At 38.3% G+C, this 17,914-nt stretch overlaps 2 protein-coding genes across 11 annotated transcripts in view; one reads left to right on the forward strand and one right to left on the reverse strand.

The window, feature by feature from the left end:
- Positions 1–10,860, forward strand: part of EYS (eyes shut homolog) — a 766,416-nt gene extending 755,556 nt beyond the window's left edge. Inside the window, 3 exon segments of the mRNA XM_018077885.2 lie at positions 89–250; positions 9,685–10,711; positions 10,713–10,860. Of these exon segments, the coding sequence (XP_017933374.2) occupies positions 89–250; positions 9,685–10,711; positions 10,713–10,860 (1,337 nt within the window).
- Positions 10,861–12,738: 1,878 nt separating this feature from the next.
- The window catches only part of PHF3 (PHD finger protein 3), a 51,005-nt gene continuing 45,829 nt past the window's right edge, over positions 12,739–17,914 (reverse strand). For all 10 annotated transcript variants that reach the window (XM_008921291.3, XM_018077888.2, XM_029962787.1 and 7 more), the window contains one exon: positions 12,739–17,071. In XM_008921291.3, the coding sequence (XP_008919539.3) occupies positions 14,901–17,071 (2,171 nt within the window). In that variant the 3' untranslated portion in view covers positions 12,739–14,900. The remainder of the gene's footprint in view (positions 17,072–17,914) is intronic.

The following is a 17,914-nucleotide window of genomic DNA, read 5'->3' on the forward strand; positions in this document are numbered from 1 at the left end:
CTTATGTACAGCATTTATGAACTACGAACGTAATAATGCAGCCTTCTCAAAATATCTTTCAGAAGACATTTTCTCTTGTATTTTTCAGGTATTTCCATTAGTGATCCATCTTTCAGAAGTAATGAATCATCATGGATGTCATTTGCACCCTTTTATATTCGCCATAAGACCCATATCAAACTACAGTTTCAGACTCTATCTCCAGATGGTATCCTGTTTTACACTGCACAGCAGTTGGGTACTCAGTCAGGTAAGGGTATTCCAGCTTGCTGGTATCATACACCCAGTTACTTTTTTGAAAAAGAAAAGCAGTACATTGAAGTGATTCAGGCATTCAGCCTCTGTAACTCGTTGTCCTTGGCGACTGGGTTTTATCATACAATCACAGAATGTTAAGGGGTTGGAATGGACCTTAAAGATCACCTAGTGCCAACCCTGCTGCCATGTGCAGGGACACCTCCCACTAGACCAGGTTGCTCAAGGCCTTAGCCAACCTGGCTTTGAACACTGCCAGGGCTGGAGCATCCATAACTTCCCTGGGCAACCTGTTCCAGTGTCTTACCACCCTCAAAGTAAAGAATTTCTTCCTAATATCTTACCTAAATTTTCCCTCTTTCAATTTGTACCCATTACTTCTTGTGCTATCACCACAGTTCCCGATGAAAAGTCCCTCTCTGGCTTCCCTGTAGGCCCCCTTCACATACTGGAAGGTTGCAATGAGTTCTCCATGCAACCTTCTCTTCTCCAGGCTGAACAGGTCCAACTTTCTCAGCCTTTATTCATAGGGGAGGTGCTCCAGTGCTCTTATCAACTTTGTGGCCCTCCTCTGGACTTGCTCCAACAGTTCCATGTCCTTCCTTTGTTGAGGACACCAGAACTGTACTGTACAGTTGTTTTGAACTGTGAATAATCAAGTTCATAAGAAAAAACATGCATGACACAGTTTTGGATCAGTCTAAAGCCAGCAAGTATTTAATGAAGTTATTTAATGGTTCAGGAAATCACTTCTCCCTGAAAAGTAACCATCTTTTCAGAAGCTACACTAAGATTCTCAATTCGGGGCATTGTCCCAGTGTTTTAAAATGACCAAAAATAAAGCAATATAAAAACTGATCAGATAAGTGAAAGCGAACAGACTATGAGAGAGTTAATGAGGCTTCTCAGAACTGTAACTTTTGTTGAAAAGCTTGTTGGTGAAGCATGCAAAACATGCAAGTTCTTCATTTCCCAGATAGGTAGAGAAAAAAAAACTAAATAAAATACTTCTACTATTTACAGAAGTATTTTCAACTTTACTAAGTTAACATTCCTAAAACTTGTTTTCCTTGTTCTAATTGCAATCATATACAGAGAAGCAGTTTAAAAATATATATATATATAGAGAGAGAGAGAGAGCATCTGTAATACAAATACATGTATTAGCAATGAGCTCTCTCTTCTACAATGAATCTTTTATAATTCCATCACTTACAGTGAACAGTTCTCTCCTGCATAAACTAAGGCATTATATGGGCCATGAAAAATAGAATAGAAAAAAAGGATCTCTCTCAAAAAGAATAGTCAGAGGTCATGAAAGTAGCTAGCATATAATGAAATTAAATATCTCTTTGGAAGCATCAAAGAGAGTGCTAAGTCTGTTTAACTTGGGCCAGGAGTGGTTTATCACAAGCATGCCCTCATTCTCTTGCCATTCATGAATATTTAGTTTGCACAGGAAGGAAAATTTTCTTTCAATCACTTTCTAGAATTATATTAATTCCATTTCAAAATAAAAAACATCTTATATAGAGTAATTTTTTTACAAATTTCCTACTTCCATTTTCACTGTCCTGATGTTTTGAAAGATTTAGGAAAAGCTAATCAGCTCGCTCTTTATATTTGCCTTCGTATAATCCTGTCAAATCTAGACAGAATCAGATTGATGAAAGACTCAGAAGTATTCTTAGCAGCCAGTAGATAAGAGTGAGCTTTCTCGTAGGGATTGGTTTAGAAAGCATTTTAAAAAAAACCCCTTTTTTTCTTCACAGTTATGTAAGATTTAATAAATTGATTGCCAAAATCTCAGGATTTTGTTTCTAAAAGTCCTTTTTAATAAGCAATAATTAGAACATTTTTGTCCTCACTAGGCAATGCTTTTTTTTTTTTTTCCTGAAGAAATCATCTCTGACACAGCTAATTTAGCAAAGATACTGAATTGCATGTTATACGTTGGCTTGGCTTGTCACCCATGTAAACATTACACTGGGACTTTCCCTTCAGGGGCAGGCCCTGCCAAACAATCCTCCCATCATTAAAAATAAAATCAGATCTTTAGTAGGTGAAGAAATAAACATGAGACTTCTGCTGAAACATTTCCTTCTGGCTTTGCACTTTTCAAAGAACATTACAGAACCTTCTAGAAAGGGTGGGCAGGTGGCTGTCTCCTTATTGGAAAGTTGATCTGCTGGTTCCAGCCTCTATTCCTCTAACTAAATCATTACTTCAGTACACACACTGAAACACCTCTCCTCCTTTCTTCTTATAGTCTGGCTTACGTAAAAATCGTAGGGAATACTGGGTAAATCTGGACCCTTCCTTGGTTACAAACTGGTCACCAAGGAAGGTCTAAGCCAAACTACCACATGGGTATAAAATGGAAAACATCCTATGAATCTGTTAGTAGAATTTCCTATTGTTCTGTCAGTCATTCATTTTGTTTCTTTGTCAGCTCTTTCTGAATGTGTATCATGACTTTAAGTCTGGTAGTATTGATTTCTGCAACCCTAAGAAAATAATTGCCAAAGTTTGGCAAAATTTATGTGGATATCTGAAAAAAAAATAAGCTGGGAAAAAAGCCCAACCCAACAAGTGAGTTGTGTATGTGTATTTTAGTTCAGAAACTTGCAGATAGAATGACAAGGGGACTTTTTTCTCCTCTTTGATTACTTGTCCTATGCACTGCTTCTGGGCAAGGTTTCTGCAAACATTACAGCATTCATGTGGAGTCCAGCACAGTGACAGTAGACAGCCATCCACTTCACATTTTCTCAAGGACAGTGTATCGTATTTCTACCAGTGAAAGCATGGGACTCTTGATTAAACAGCCTTTAATTTAGACAGGTCTTGCTTGATGCCCATCAAGTGTTGGAACAGCGTATATTCAGTCCATTTACATAGCAAACACTGTACATACTTGCTTTTTTTGTTGTGTCACAGAATTACTGAAGCTTTACATTTGTTTGCAGAGGTGGAATATGCTGTAGATTGCCTGCATTATTCCAGAGTTCAGGCCAGGGTGATGGAAAGGGTGATCTCTCCCCGATGAGATGAGGAAGAACAGTTATGCTGGGTGACTAAGAATGAAGTCGGGTTAATAAAAAGAACAGGATGACTCATGCTAAATTTAACACTCAACATTTGCAACAGCAGTTCTCTGTCTCTCTTTAACCAGATTATGTTACAAACCTGGTTTGAAAAACCTCAAAACTTTAATTCCTGATATTTAAGGCATTTAAGTTTATAAACCTGTAACATGAAAATAAGAGAAAGCCAGTAGGGGTGTGTGATGCCTGGCTTTATAAAACATTGTTTATGGCAAAAACTGAATTAGGGAACTGGACTAAAATCTTTTGGAAATATTCAAAATTGCTAGGATACCCACGAGGCAGGAGTGTTGTTTTCCTAACCAGAAACAAACTGATTATCCACCTACTTTTAAAACAGGACCTGAAGAGTGGTTAAGTTTTCTCTCTTGGCAGCCATGTCTCCTTTAGCTGACAGGAACATCATTTCTGCTTTGTTACTAATTCTGGGATCATTTGTGTGGATTAAATTAGCGGCATTGGAAGCCAAACTGCCAGGCAGAACAGACATCCCCACTGTCCTGAAATCTGTTCCATAGGAAATGTTGTTGTTCCCCATTTGCCACTGGCAAGCAAACCAGAATAGGTTGGCAAACTGAGGTTGCTCAAGGAAGGTGGCTCCTTCTAGCTGCCGAAATGTGCCAGGGCAACAGTGGTGACTAAAGGAAGCGGGAAAAGTTTCTCCACCAAGGAGAGATATGTTTTTGAAAGGTGAGACCGAATTGTCTAACCTACAAATAGGGAACTACCCACCCCTTGTAGATGCATGAGCATCACTGTCTACAGGGCTGCTCTGGATCCTAGCTCTGGGATGGTGCTCCAAGTTGAAGTTGGAATCTACCTATTGTCAAAGTGATTTTTTACATAGTTTGAGAAATTTACAGGTTTGACTTGACACCTGTTCTCAGTCTTGCATTAGCTGTGAGATGGGGTTCTATACATGTAGTAGAATAATTTGTAATAACCCATGAAGGCATATCTATGGGTACCTCCCATAAGTGTGTATTAGGGGCACTGGCTATGGTCATCACTAGATAAAAGATCAAGTTAAAACAGGCTGATATAACCTGTCAGCTGACTGATATCTAACTGTATGTGTGGACTTCGACCAGCGCAAAGACAAGGTTAAGTTTAATAAACCTAAAGGAAAGCAGGAAAAGATATTAAACTGAAGACAACACACTTCAACCATGTTGACATATTACAGGCTGGGAACTAGAAGCAGAGGCTGCAGAAGGGTGGGAATAAGGCTCATCTCTTCTCTGTCCTTCATTCCCTTGTTCTATCCATTTATAGCCCTCCTGCTTCTTCCTTGCTTTCTCTCCTTCATTCTGCACCTTATTCTGGCTATTGGAAATGCTCAGGAGACTAGCTCTGAAGGACAGCTACTGGTCAGTTAGGTTTCCTCTCATGTGGACACCACAGTGCATCACTTTCCTTGGCCACAGTGTAGCCATTCAGCTGGAGGCTGACATGGCTACTTCAAACCCTTCTAGACAAGAAAAATTCTGCCCCTGGAAGAATATGTAAGTGGTCACAGTGTAAAAGGACATGGTTCAGGTTCATGAAAATCATACACCAGAGCAGGATGAGAGGAAGACTGTGAAGAACAGAATGATCAAAAAAAAGAATGCAACCAATGTGAACTCAGCTCAGCAAGGCAGGAAAGAGCAGTGAGCAAAGATACATTTTGGACCTATGATGGCTACAGGATGCATTATACTAACAAGAGGCAATAATACTGCTGGAGACACAAACACTTTATTATGGTGGCTTAACAAGGTCAGTTTAGAGTGAAGATGAGCACAGTGGAACATACAGTAAGAGGTTTCATTAACTGGGAATGATTCCTGTGAATGTTATTGTTTATGAGAAGATAAGGCTCTGTTTGCTATGACACAGTGCCAATGATCAGTAAAAATTTCTGAAAAAGATAGTGAAGAAGAGCAGGGCAAATGCTACCTGATACCATAGGGATAGGAACTGACATTCTGGCTTTGAGCTAGAGGACAGAAATGTGAGGCAAAACCAACAGAAGGCACAAACTGAAGCCAGCAAACATACATCCAGAGATGCCATCTCAGGGCTATGAAATGGCTAAAGGGATCAAGACTACTCATGTTCTTTAACCAAGAAACCACAGCCTAGGGCTCTTGAGATACCTACCCTGTTGAAGCTGCTGAAGCACTGAACTCATCACAGCCTCTGTCGTCAGCATGGCATAGAGGCTTCTGCTCAGTAACACAAGATGAGACAAAGGATCAGCAACACATCTTAAAGGAATCTCAGACCTTCAGTATTCCAGGAATTAATCAGTTCATGAATTTCCAAGTGTACAGAGGTTTGACAAATTATGATGTAGATGAGTTTCCTATGGTAATATAAAAACATGGAGAGTTGATACTGCTTGAGCATGATTCCCTCTCAGAATGGGGATATACAGACATGCATATATCTAGACAAGGATGTCTAGATACATGCATGTCTAGATAAAGGTTGAACATGAAAGGGTATGTCACCATTTGGAACAATTTAAAACTTGACTGTGTGACTGTAATCAACTTGCTTAGAGACTTACATACTTATTCATAGTAGTAGCAAGATGAAAAGTTTTGTGATGCATTCAGAATTCATCGTAAGAAGCCATATAAGAAGATACTGTTACAGAAGTCCAGATCTTACAGCAGCAGTCAGATGTACTTAGAAGAGTCTTTTCATTAGCTCCCAGTTTTAGGAACTGACTGCTCTGGACACAGGGATGACTAGGCTTCTGGGAATTCTGACATCTGATATGGGAGGAGGTGAGATGTGCACATAATGAAAACATGAAAATTAAAGTGATGAAGAAAAATTCACACCTGCTGGAGTGCTGGCTTCTGCTACGGAATAGAGATTATCCATCCTGAGGAGAGCAAATTTGACCCTCTGTCACTTGGTGAAAATCTTGAACTAGAATTTGCAAGTAAAAGTGCTATTTTAACTCCAGAACAGGTCCTTCCTTAAGGCAATACCTGCTGCAAAATTCCCTTCCCTTAAGAAGACAAGGAAACAATCTTTCTGCATTTGGGCTATAAAAAGCCCACTTCTTATTTCACTGAAACAGGGAAGGTGATGGGGCAGGAAGGTACATCAGAACTAAATGCTGTAACCCTTAACAATTTTGTTCAAAACACAGTGTCTTGATGACCTGCAGTTTCAAGGCATAGCTAAGATACAACAGCCTATTTCTAAAGAAGATTCAAACTTGTTGACACAGATTGCCTTACAGTTCCTTGCACACGACAAACAGGTTGGGCAAAGACTTGCATGCACAACAAAAAAAATGACTGTGACTGCCTACCTCAGGAGTTTCTGCTTTTTCTGTGACTCTACTGATGGAGATAAATAGCCCATATTAGATGAGACACTAACCTGAAAAGCTGGAAGTAAAGTTTTATGTCCTGCATGTGGATCGTATTTTCATGGAAGTAGGGATAGGCTATATCGTCCAGTCCTGGATAAACTAAGGATGTCATTGCCTTCACACTTAACAATAAGTAAACTTCCTCAGAAACAGCTTTGGATTAATTAAGGTCATGTGAGACAGGTTTGAGAAATTATCAAACTGAAATAGTGAAAAAGCACTTTGCTTCATGGTCTCCTATGCTGAGACAGCTGAGAGGAAAAAAACAGTTGCAAGAATGCCATTTGTTTAAAATGGTTATGCAATTCCTATGATGACATAGGCCTGCAGAGGTTTCAGCTGTGTGCAAGTCATCCCTCAGAGACAGGGCAGATGGAGGTCCCTTATTGAAAATGTTACTCATTGCTAAAGTGAAAGGAACAAAGACAAGTCATAATTTGCCTTCACTTTCAGAAGTTTCTTAGACACTGAACACACTGCACTTTACATTGAGTCCTAAAATGTTTTCAGGCAGCTGTCCTTCAGTAGTACCTATGACATTATAAATTTCATGGAGAAATACTGAGCTGAACCCTGGGATCAATGTCAAGATCCTAAAATTTATCTCAACCTTCTGCTGTTCTTACCGAAGACTAAAATGGCAAGGCCTTTGTAAAAAGAGAGGGTCTAACCAGAAGCATAAGAAAGTGCCTTGAGAGCCTCAGGAGAGTTGAAATTGGAAAGTGTCATTTTTTTCTTCATAAGTAGCAAAAAAAGAAGTTACTCCAATTTGAAGTGACTGAGTCCTATCAAATGTAATTTTCAGGCAGCTGTCCTTCAGGAGTACCTATGACATTATAAACTTCATGGAGAAATACTGAGCTGAACCCTGGGATCAATGTCAAGATCCTAAAATTTATCTCAACCTTCTGCTGTTCTTAACGAAGACTAAAATGGCAAGGCCTTTGTAAAAAGAGAGGGTCTAACCAGAGGCGTAAGAAAGTGCCTTGAGAGCCTCAGGAGAGTTGAAATTGGAAAGTGTAATTTTTTTCTTCACAAGTAGCAAAAAAAGAAGTGAGGCTTCAAATTTGTCCCATAACCCATAACTCAGCCATAACCTCTTCACATTGTAGATAGCAGAATCACAGATTTGCTCTGTAATAACACTAAATAAGATTCCAAAACAGACAGATCATTGTGCAAAGCTACCAAAAACCTTCCCTGGAAATCTTGGAGAACTTCCAGCTTCTCCAGCTCTTGATTACAGGTCAGATGAAAAAGCAACGCTGGTCAATGTTTTCCTTCTTCCTAGACAGCAAAAAATGAGTATTTGTGTCCTTGTGCAAGTCTGCGTGTCTGGGTAGGAAAGGAGACTGAATGTTGCCAAAGAGGTAGTTCAGAAACTTTTCCTGATGCTCCTTTCTTACCCTAGGACTGAGGTCCTGACAAAAGAAATAGACAAGCAGGTTATTTACATTGCTGAAGACAGATGAGTGCTTTCGAGTTATGCACTGAAAAATTAAGCAAGCTTAAAGCCACATCACTGAGTAGGAGAAACCACAAGTGAAAAGAATTATATTAATTTTCTGAAAAAAAACCGTAACAAGACAAAGTACTCAAAAAGAACACTGAACATAGGGAAGTAAAAGAGGTCATCACCACCAGAACTAGGAAGTGCGTGCTCTGCCATCACTGGAGTTGAAAGAATGAAGAGCTTTCTTCTTCCCATGGGTGGCTGGGGCAGGGAAGGTGAGGCACATAGCAGGTGCTCTACAGCCACTAATACAACTGAACCATCTCCACCCTGCCTGAATGGGAACCTGAATAATTCCTGCAAAATGGAGGTAATAGTTTTAGCAACTTTCACAAGCCTTGAGTAAATTATGCCATTCATTTTTAACTTTACTAAAAGCAATGTAATTCAAGGATCAGAAATACTCAAAAATTGAACACCCATGAAAGCAAACTTCATCATTCTACTAACAGGTTCACCCTTAAAAATGCTGAATCTTTAAGGAAATTGGATTGGTAACTATTAGGAGAGAAAGCTTACATTCAAGTTTAACAAACTGGTTTACCAGTTTAACTGATAACAACAACCCAATGCCTACTATTTCCAAAAGTAATATAAAAAAATTAAATTGCATAGGCAAATATCAAAAAGGTTGAAAATATAGCTTTCAATAGCACAATATTCTGCTGTCCTCTTCTGCCTCGCTGCCACTTACCCCATCAGACTCTACTGCTGCTCTTACAAACTTTCCTTCCAGCTTCCATTTCCTAACCCTTCCCAGCTTTTCTTCTTCACATTTGTAAGTACAGTCCAAAGTGGTGCTCTCTCTCCTTTTACACTGCCTGTAAGGCCAGAAACACTGATAGAACAAGAAAAATCCTTCCTAATACTTCCTGTCATGGAGCCCTCCAGAAGAACAATTCAATAAAAAGCTTACCTGTTCCTACAGCTGTCAGAATATTAAACCCAAAAAATCCCCGTTGTGAAAAGGAGCTTCAGGTAAAGCAGAGTATGTCTGCTGCAGACTCACTTTCAGTGCACTAAACTAACAAATCCATCAAGTATATGGAAATTGAGAGTATTTCTGCTTTTGTAACTTGGCCAAAACTCGATTCTTTTCAATGGGAAAACCACCAACTCACATTTCCTGGATGCCAAAGCGATCCTGTTTCCTCCTGCCTCACAGTTACCTAGTTTCTGCACAAAAGCAGAGCTTTGCAGAAGGTTGGGTTTTTTACCTTGAAGCAAACACAAGCTCAGTTTACAAGAGTAAAAAAAGAAAAAGAGGGCCAAGAGCAGCTTATCAGGGAACACTTCTATTTATGTGATTTAGACATGATGATGATGGTACAAGGAAGTGCAGGCAAGAAAGTATCAAGATTACTGATATGCTGTTCTTCAGTGCACCACCTCTAGAAATTAAAACTGTTTTATACCGTTTTTTACAGGTGACTTTCTATGTATATCATTAGTAAACGGATTTACACAGTTACGCTACAATCTCGGAGACAAGACAGTCATCCTACAGGCCCTTCAGAAGGTCCGTGCAAATGGAAATACATGGCACTTACTCAAGGCAGGAAGAGTTGGCAATGAAGGCTACCTGGACCTGGATGGTATCAACGTTACTCAAAAAGCTAGTCCTGGAATGAATGTACTAGACACACACACAGATTTTTTTGTTGGAGGGGTGTCTTCCTTAAACCTTGTTAATTCAATGGCAGTAGAAAATGAACCCATAGGTTTCACTGGTTGCATTCGAGAAATTGTTATAAACAACAGGGAACTGAAGCTTACTGCGACTGATCCCAAAGACGGAGCCAATGTTGGTGACTGTGACGGAACACTTTGTGGGTACTCAGTGTGCAAAAATAACGCAACATGTCAAGTTGAAAACTCAGGCTTTTCTTGTTCTTGCCCACACGAGTGGACAGGGACCACATGCGAGCAATCTGTTCACTGTTCACAAAACAAGTGTGGGTCTCAAGCGCTCTGTATTCCTCAACCTTCTTCATTTTCATACACCTGTGTATGTGCACTAGGCTGGTCAGGTAAGTACTGCGATAGCAAAATCAAATTTTACATAGCAAAGTTTGTTGGCAACTCCTACATTAAATACACAGATTCTTATTACAGAAAAAGAGACCTCCAGTACAGCCGCATTTCTTTAAATTTTACTACCAATCAAACTGAAGGCTTAATAGCATGGATAGGCAAAAGTGAAGATGAAGATAATGACTTCCTTGCCATTGGTATTGCCAATGCAACATTAAAAGTTGTGGTTAATCTTGGAGAAAGAATCTCTGTTCCTCTAATGCGCAGAAAATACCTCACCTGCTGTGACGGAAGATGGCATTTTGTTACTGTAGTTCAAAACCAAACCTGTATTAAGGTATATCTTGATGAGGAGCTAATTCTTTTTGAAGACATTGATCCACAAAGAAAATACACTGCTTTAAACTATGGTGGCTTTTTGAAGGAAAGTCATTAGACTCCAGAAGGAATTCATTGGTAAAATTAAAGATGTTGTGCTCTTCCAAGATTCCAAGAAGATTCAGCTAATGAATGCAGAAGGGTACAATGTTTATGATGGAAATTCTGAAAAAATGCTCAAGACTCTGTAAAAGTGATAAACTTCCTTTTCCTCCTGTTTTTGTGTTAGTTGGCAGTGTAATACTCAGAAACCAACAGAAGAAAGTTTTTCATTAAGAAAAAAAAAGTAATTAGGGACAATTTTATGTTGAGTATTAATAGATGTAAGACATGTTTTACTCCTAAAATTACTTACTTATACTCTTTAGTATTTACTTTAAAATAAAGGGAAAGTCTGCAGGATTTTTTATTTATTGTGCTGGAAATAGTTTTGTCAACAAATAGATAGTAATTAGCTTATAAAGCCAACCATCATTCAAGTGTTGTTTGTTGCTTTATGAGAACAGACAACTGTTAACCTGTTTCTCCAACTCTCAAATTTTATTAGTGTTTCTCTTATAATTTTATAATATTAAGGTCAAGTGTAAAAACTGAAATTGGGGAAGGGAAGAAAAGGTGTATTTGGGGCAAAAAGCACATGCCTGTTGTAATCAGAATTTTTTAAATCATAACAGCTGCAATTACTTGTTAAGCCCACAAAGATCCTAATTAGGTAATGAAGTTCTCCCTCCCTTCTGAGTCTCTGTCCATCCTGTATGCATTTATGTAAAGCAGTAGAGCTTAGCATGAACACAGGCTTAAAATATTACACTTAAAGAATGATTTTAAGAGCAGAAAAGGTATTTCACTTAAGAGAGATAAAAAAGGTCTGCTGGTTTTCTCCAGCAGAGGTCTCCCCCAATTTGACTACATGAAAACTTTTTGCTTTAACAATTCACAACTGGAATGTGGGAATGTGGCATTCTGTCTACAAGTAACTTCTATTCCTAAGAGCTTAAAAATCAGAAAGTCCAAGAACTGCTTTGCTTTAGCTACACCTTTCTGGTTTATATGCCCCTAAATAAGGTATCAAAATTTTACTAGACAAAGGTTTTGGTCATAACAAACTGAATTTCCCTGACTATATCTTTCATTAATTCATAATATCAAAAGTAAATAGAGCTCTTCATCTATAAATGCAAAAATTATATTCCCTCTGAAAAAGTTGTTATATTCTGCTTCAGGAAGCAACAAAAAAAATCCAGTTTATTTTAATGTGCTCAAACCAATGATTTATCTACATCTACATTTCTCATTTGACTGCTGGCTTACTATATAAATAAAATGCTTCAATAAAAATAATAGTGATTGATTCCTATCTTTTCCTTTTTTACTTTTCTATTGCTCAAAAGCACATAATAAAACATCACCTCCTTGCATGGGAGTTCTCTGAATACGAGTTTTCAAAATGTAAAAACAGGTCAGAAACAAGTAACTCTTCTGGGGCAGGGGGAGGGAGGTGAAGGCAGGGTGTGTGTTTATCTTTCCATAAGGCAGATATGGAGCAGAGACAATAAGCACCCAAAACTAGGTGACTTGTCTCCATATAACCGTATGTGGCAATGAATGCACTGCCAAGTCAGTTAACAGGTGACTTGAAGATTACTGCTGTACACTTTGGCTATGGAACTACCCCGAGATGTTTTATTAAGCATCTGCAAACATATCTGTAGGTTCTTTCTATCTTCTGCTGCTGCTCTGAGGCCCCAAGTGATCAACTTGATGCAGCAGAGTTTCTTCACCTCTTCCCAACAGGCAGCTCACAAAGCCCAATTAGCATTTGAGTAGTCCCCAGATTCTTCTCTTCCAGTCTCTCTAAGTAGGGCCTTTTATCACCATGTGATGCCGGAGAGGGGAGCATATTTAGCGTTTGTCCTGTTCCCTCTAGGGCTTCTGGTGTACTGCCAGTTCCTCAGCAGTGCACACTGCCCTTTGTGATCTGAGCAGTGAGTCAAGGTAAAACAAGGAACAAGTAATCAAAGCAGTTCCAGCTAACACAAGTGTTGGAAGGAGATTGACTGAAGGCAACAGAGAAGATAAAATCCTTTATTCCTGCAGTAACAGGATTTATTCCCATTACACTAACTCAGATCCTAGGAACATGTCCTGTCCTGCAGACTGTTGCTTTTTGTTAATTTAAACACTTAACAAAACTCTCCCTTAAGAGCTGTTTTACTGCAGCTCTCTTTAGGTTCTACATACATGAGGCAGGTAGTAAAGCACTCAGCAAACTTGCAAAATGTTTACATATTCTTTCCAAGCAAATTATTTCTGATAGTTCTAGCAGAAAGCATTCCCATCCCTTCCGTCCAGGCAGTTGCAATTTTTACTGCTCCCAGTTTATTTTCAAAGCGCAGATGGATGTGCGTGTGAGAGGCAGATCACCAGTGGACTGGGAGTAGAGTGCTTTTGAACAGGTCAAAACAAAGTCTTCACAAGGAGAGTTGCCAATTTAAAAATTACTTCCAAAATGAGAACAATGTTTAGATAAACTCACGTGCCTACAGAACTCTAATGGAAATATTTAAACAATATAACACATGCATAATACTACCAGATATATCCAATGGCACTACTGCTATAGAGATGATAGAATTAATTTGGAAAATACTAATTTAATTTGTCATTCTATAAAAATGTTTAAATATTGCTTTTAGTTACTAACAAACTGAAGATTTTTTTTTTTAAATTAGTCTTCTCAACTATGAGCGTAAGAAACATCACCTAATAAAAGTCTACCACCCCCTTTATCCTGTGCAAGATTTTTAATTTTGATCAATTTGATCACGAAGCTACCTGCAAGGTATTCGAGTAAAATTTTACTTTAAAATATATTCATAATTAAAACTAACAATTAGGGTGTTGTTAAACTGGGAAGACCTTTCTGGAGAGAAGAGGCTTTTCTACAGCTACGTGCAAAATGTTACGTCAGCAGCATAGTAAGGTTGTGTACTCAAAGCTAAAAATAAAACGCTGAAAAACAGAACAATAAATCTCAATTTTTCTTTATATGGTGGAATATTTTTGTTATTTCTGACAGATTCAACAAGATGCCCAGTGTATTTTAAGAAGTGTAAGAGTAGGTGACTTGAGTTGGTTTTCACCTTCGCATTGTTTGGCATCAGTGGATGGTAATCACTACAAAATATCAATTTACCCCAAGTCCCAAAGGTATAAACACTCTTCTGCCCCCTCCCGCCTGTTTGTTCTCCAAAACTCAAAACAAACCAAGCCATGAAGCGTACAACAAATGTGGCATTATGTGATTCAGCTTTCCATATTCATTTAGACTACAGTTTCACACCTATGAAATCAAACACACACAGTATGTGAGAAAGTTTTATCATTTTAGAATCAAAATATCCCTTAAAATATTTACATTTTACAGTAAAAAGGATAGCAAAACACAAAGTAATGTACAAGCTTAGGTATTCAAGTTTTTGAAGCATGGAAAATGGTGGGAGAAATGAATTTACTACTACAAATCATATTTTCAAGAATTTAGGTTAAAAATGCTTTCTTATTAAAACAAGTGCAGTTTAAAGCATTAACATTCGAGCAGCTCAGCCTTCCAATTTCTGGTCACAAACTGCTTCAGATGCTTAGGAAATACTTGAAAACTAATGAAATACACTTGAATTTTTTTTACTGTACTACTGAATAATTTAAAAAAAAACCAAACTCTTCACACCACCAAGCATATTGTTTTGTTGTAATGTGTGGATTCTGAGGCTTTGCTACAGTCTTTAAAAACAGTGCAATTTAAAAAGAAGGTTATTGTATGAAAATCACCTTTAAAATTATCAGAGCATCTTAAAACAGAAGAGAGCACAAATTACCAAAGGCAGCAACTATATTGCAGACTTGACTAAAGCCAACTTCCTCAACTAACAAAATTCCTAAGCCTTTATTGCATATTAATAAAAGAAATCTTTAAAATTTTGAATATACAGCAATGTAAAATTTTTAAAAATATTAAACTCCTACTTCTAGCGATAGTTGGTATAATGAAAAAAAAGGATGAGTATTGGTACATCGAGTGGTACCAAAACACAGACTTGTTTCTGCAAAACACCAACATGGAATAAAAAAGATGGCACAATCCTAGCAGGCTCTTTTTTTTATACAAAGTTTTACGACATTACTCTAACAGTTTATTTAAATAGGATTTTAAAAGACTGCCTGCATCTTTTTACCTTTTACTTTTAGTTCTGTCACTGTGGTCCCTATGTCTCTCTCTGTTCTTTTCACTTTCTCGTTCTCTATGCTTCTCTTTGCTTTTCTCCCTCTCCTTATCTTTTTCATGAGCCTGTTCTTCACTTTTAGGCTTCTCTGTCTTTTTTTCTGGATTTCTAGTCTCTCTGGGGCTTTTTCCATCAGCAGCCCTATCACTGTGTGGAGACCGCACTCTTTCTTTGTCTCTCTGTCCTTCCTCTCTACTCTTCCTCTCTCTCTCTTTTTCCTGGTTTCTGTCTCTGCGCCTGTTTCTCTCAGAATCTTGCTCCCAGTACTTTTCGTTGCTCCACTCTTTTTCATGTCTCTCTTTTTTTTGGTGATGGGTTTCACTGTAAAGCCTTTGTCGATCATTTTTTCCTCTACTGAACCCTCTCTCCAAATGCTGTTCTTCTCTGCCCCAAGGATCGCTGTGGCGTCTTTCTGGTCTCCTACTGTCTTTAGTCTGAAAAAAATTTTCTGGTCCCAAAAATCTTGATTGTTTGTGAGCCACTGGTAGCCCTTGTGCAATGGGTCCAGCATAATGTGGTGGCTGGCCTGATAAATGAGCTACTGGTGGCCATGGCATCATTGGATTTTGAGGAAAACCAAAGCCAGGAGGAGGAAGAAGCGGAGGTGGTAAATGAGGAGGAAATCCAAACATAGGGTTGCTTTGCTGAGGGAAGTTATGAGGTGCAGGAGCCTGAAACTGAAATCCAGGTGGATTAGGTTTAGGATGCTGAAAATTCTGCTGCGGAGGTCCAACAGATGAGAAGCTGCCACTTGTAACAGGGCTTGGGACTTTGGAAATAAATTCAGAACGAGAAGAATTTTCGGTTTCAAAATGAGATGAAGTTGCTGCTGGTCCTCTTCTAAATGAATTCACTGTCTCAATGTTTTGCATCAGTGCATCTTCCTGTGAGTGTTTGTTATCTTCTGCTTGTGATGCAACTGTGCTATCTGCTTTAGCTGTAGCTGAACTGAACTGCGACTCATTGGTTTGCAGATCACTTTGAAACAGGTTTAAGCCAACTTCTGCAGAAGACTGTTTATTCTCTGGTTCTATTTGATCATTTCCTGAAGGATTCTGTCGGTCTTCACTTCTGCTAACGTCTCCATCCTTGTTTTCTGAAGTATTAGTCTGCTGGCTTCGTCCAGCTGCCTGTCGTGGGTCTCTTTTAAGATTAATAAATGGTGGTGATTTAGAGGTACTAGCAGTGGTACCTTCAGCAGAACCTACACTAACATTGTTCTCATTGGGTTTTTTCCCTGCATTTGATGAGGAAGAAAAGCTGGAATTTGTGTTCCTTTTAACTTCCTGTGAAACACTATCCTTGTCTGGTACCTGCAACTTTGGGTCATTTTCTTTACTTTCTTCTGTTTCTTTATTCTGTGACTGAGCAGATAAATTTGCTAAAAATGCTTCTGTGGAGACATCTGGAGGTTTTCCCTTAAGACTCAACCCTATCAAAGAACCAGCACTTTTTGCAGAACTTGAGGTCCCTGCAGTTGCTGTATCCACAGTTACAGCAGTGTTAGTGGATTCTTGCAGATCATCCAAACCAGTCTTTGTTTCACTAACTTCCGTAGTTACATCAGCAACATCGATGTTTTCTTCTTTCAAGGTTGCCTGTTCATTTAATAATGGTATCTCTTCACTAGGACCTGCTTCTGACTTGCTGTGTTCGTATACCTGCCCTGTCGTACCCAACAGACTTTGAAGAATATCATCCACTGGCAATGGTTTATTTGCTAGTTCCAGAGTAGAAGGTTGATTTTCCCACCCAACCAGGACTCCAGGAAGAAACCTGAGAGGCTTCGGTGGTTCATGTTTGGTGCTTTCCACCAGTGGTTCAACAACTGCTGGAACATCTTCTGTATTAGACTGCTGAAGTTTATTTCTCTGCTTGTGCAGCACAGTTGTGAAGGAATTGAAAAAATTATTTTCCTCTTCTTCTAGTGCCAACTCATGATGAGAGACTTCAGGTTTGCTTGGTTTGCTTTTCTTCTCTGGTGGTATGCTACTCAAGGTACTTTCAGCAGCTTCATCCGCAAAACTACTAGTAACACTTGAAACAGCAGTAATCTGCCTCTTCATTTTCTGGCGAATTATCAATCCCAGTAATAAATTTGGTCGATGTATTTCAATCCCTGTACAAAATTGTAACAGCAATTTATTATCTCTTTATATTTTGTTAAGGGCAATCATTTCAACAAAAACCCCCATACTCTCACAATATATTACAGAAAGTAATAATTTTTTGAAATTTGAAATTTCCATTGTTAAACATAACAAACAACACTTAAAATAATAAAAATGTATTTCCAACATTATAGTTCAAATATTACAAATTGTTTTAAGTACTATACTGCCCCTTATAACTTCCAAAGAGAGAACACGAGACAGTTGTTTAGGATATTTAGTCTCATCAGAGACACATAGAAGTTAAACATTGTGTTTGTCTAATACAGCTACAATCTAGTAAAAGTGGTAGCATAGCAAAAGAGGAAAAAAAAAATAAACACAAAGTCTCCTCATCAATTTGCGTTAGACATACTTCTTCAAAGATTTACCGAGAGTGAATTTCCAATAACAATTCCCTCATTCCAGGGAAGGCACTGTGTTTTAAGTTACACTATTACCTATCCCTTCATTATGTATTTTGTTCTGTATAATTTAGGTTCTTGCAAAAAAATTATGAGTTGTAGCTCACTCTCTTGATTTCGGTCCTGCCTATCTCAAAAAGAGAGATCATCCACAAATATTTATAACCAAGATAAGTCGATACAAAATAACTCAGGTGTAAGCAGAACAGCTGAAAGCTATTTTAGGACCTTTTCTTCCTTGGCCTATGTTTTAAACTTTCCACGTTTTTTTTTTAAGGAGCTTTGGAATATTTGAGAAAAAAAGAATTAGTACATTTCAAATAATGAAAAATACTATTTTAAAGTGAGAGTATCAATTCGGAACCCAGTAGAACTACAACAGTCCAC

This window comes from Manacus vitellinus, unplaced genomic scaffold, assembly GCF_001715985.3.
Source record: "Manacus vitellinus isolate BGI_N305 unplaced genomic scaffold, ASM171598v3 scaffold_4_pilon, whole genome shotgun sequence".
NCBI classification, from domain to species: Eukaryota; Metazoa; Chordata; class Aves; order Passeriformes; family Pipridae; genus Manacus; species Manacus vitellinus.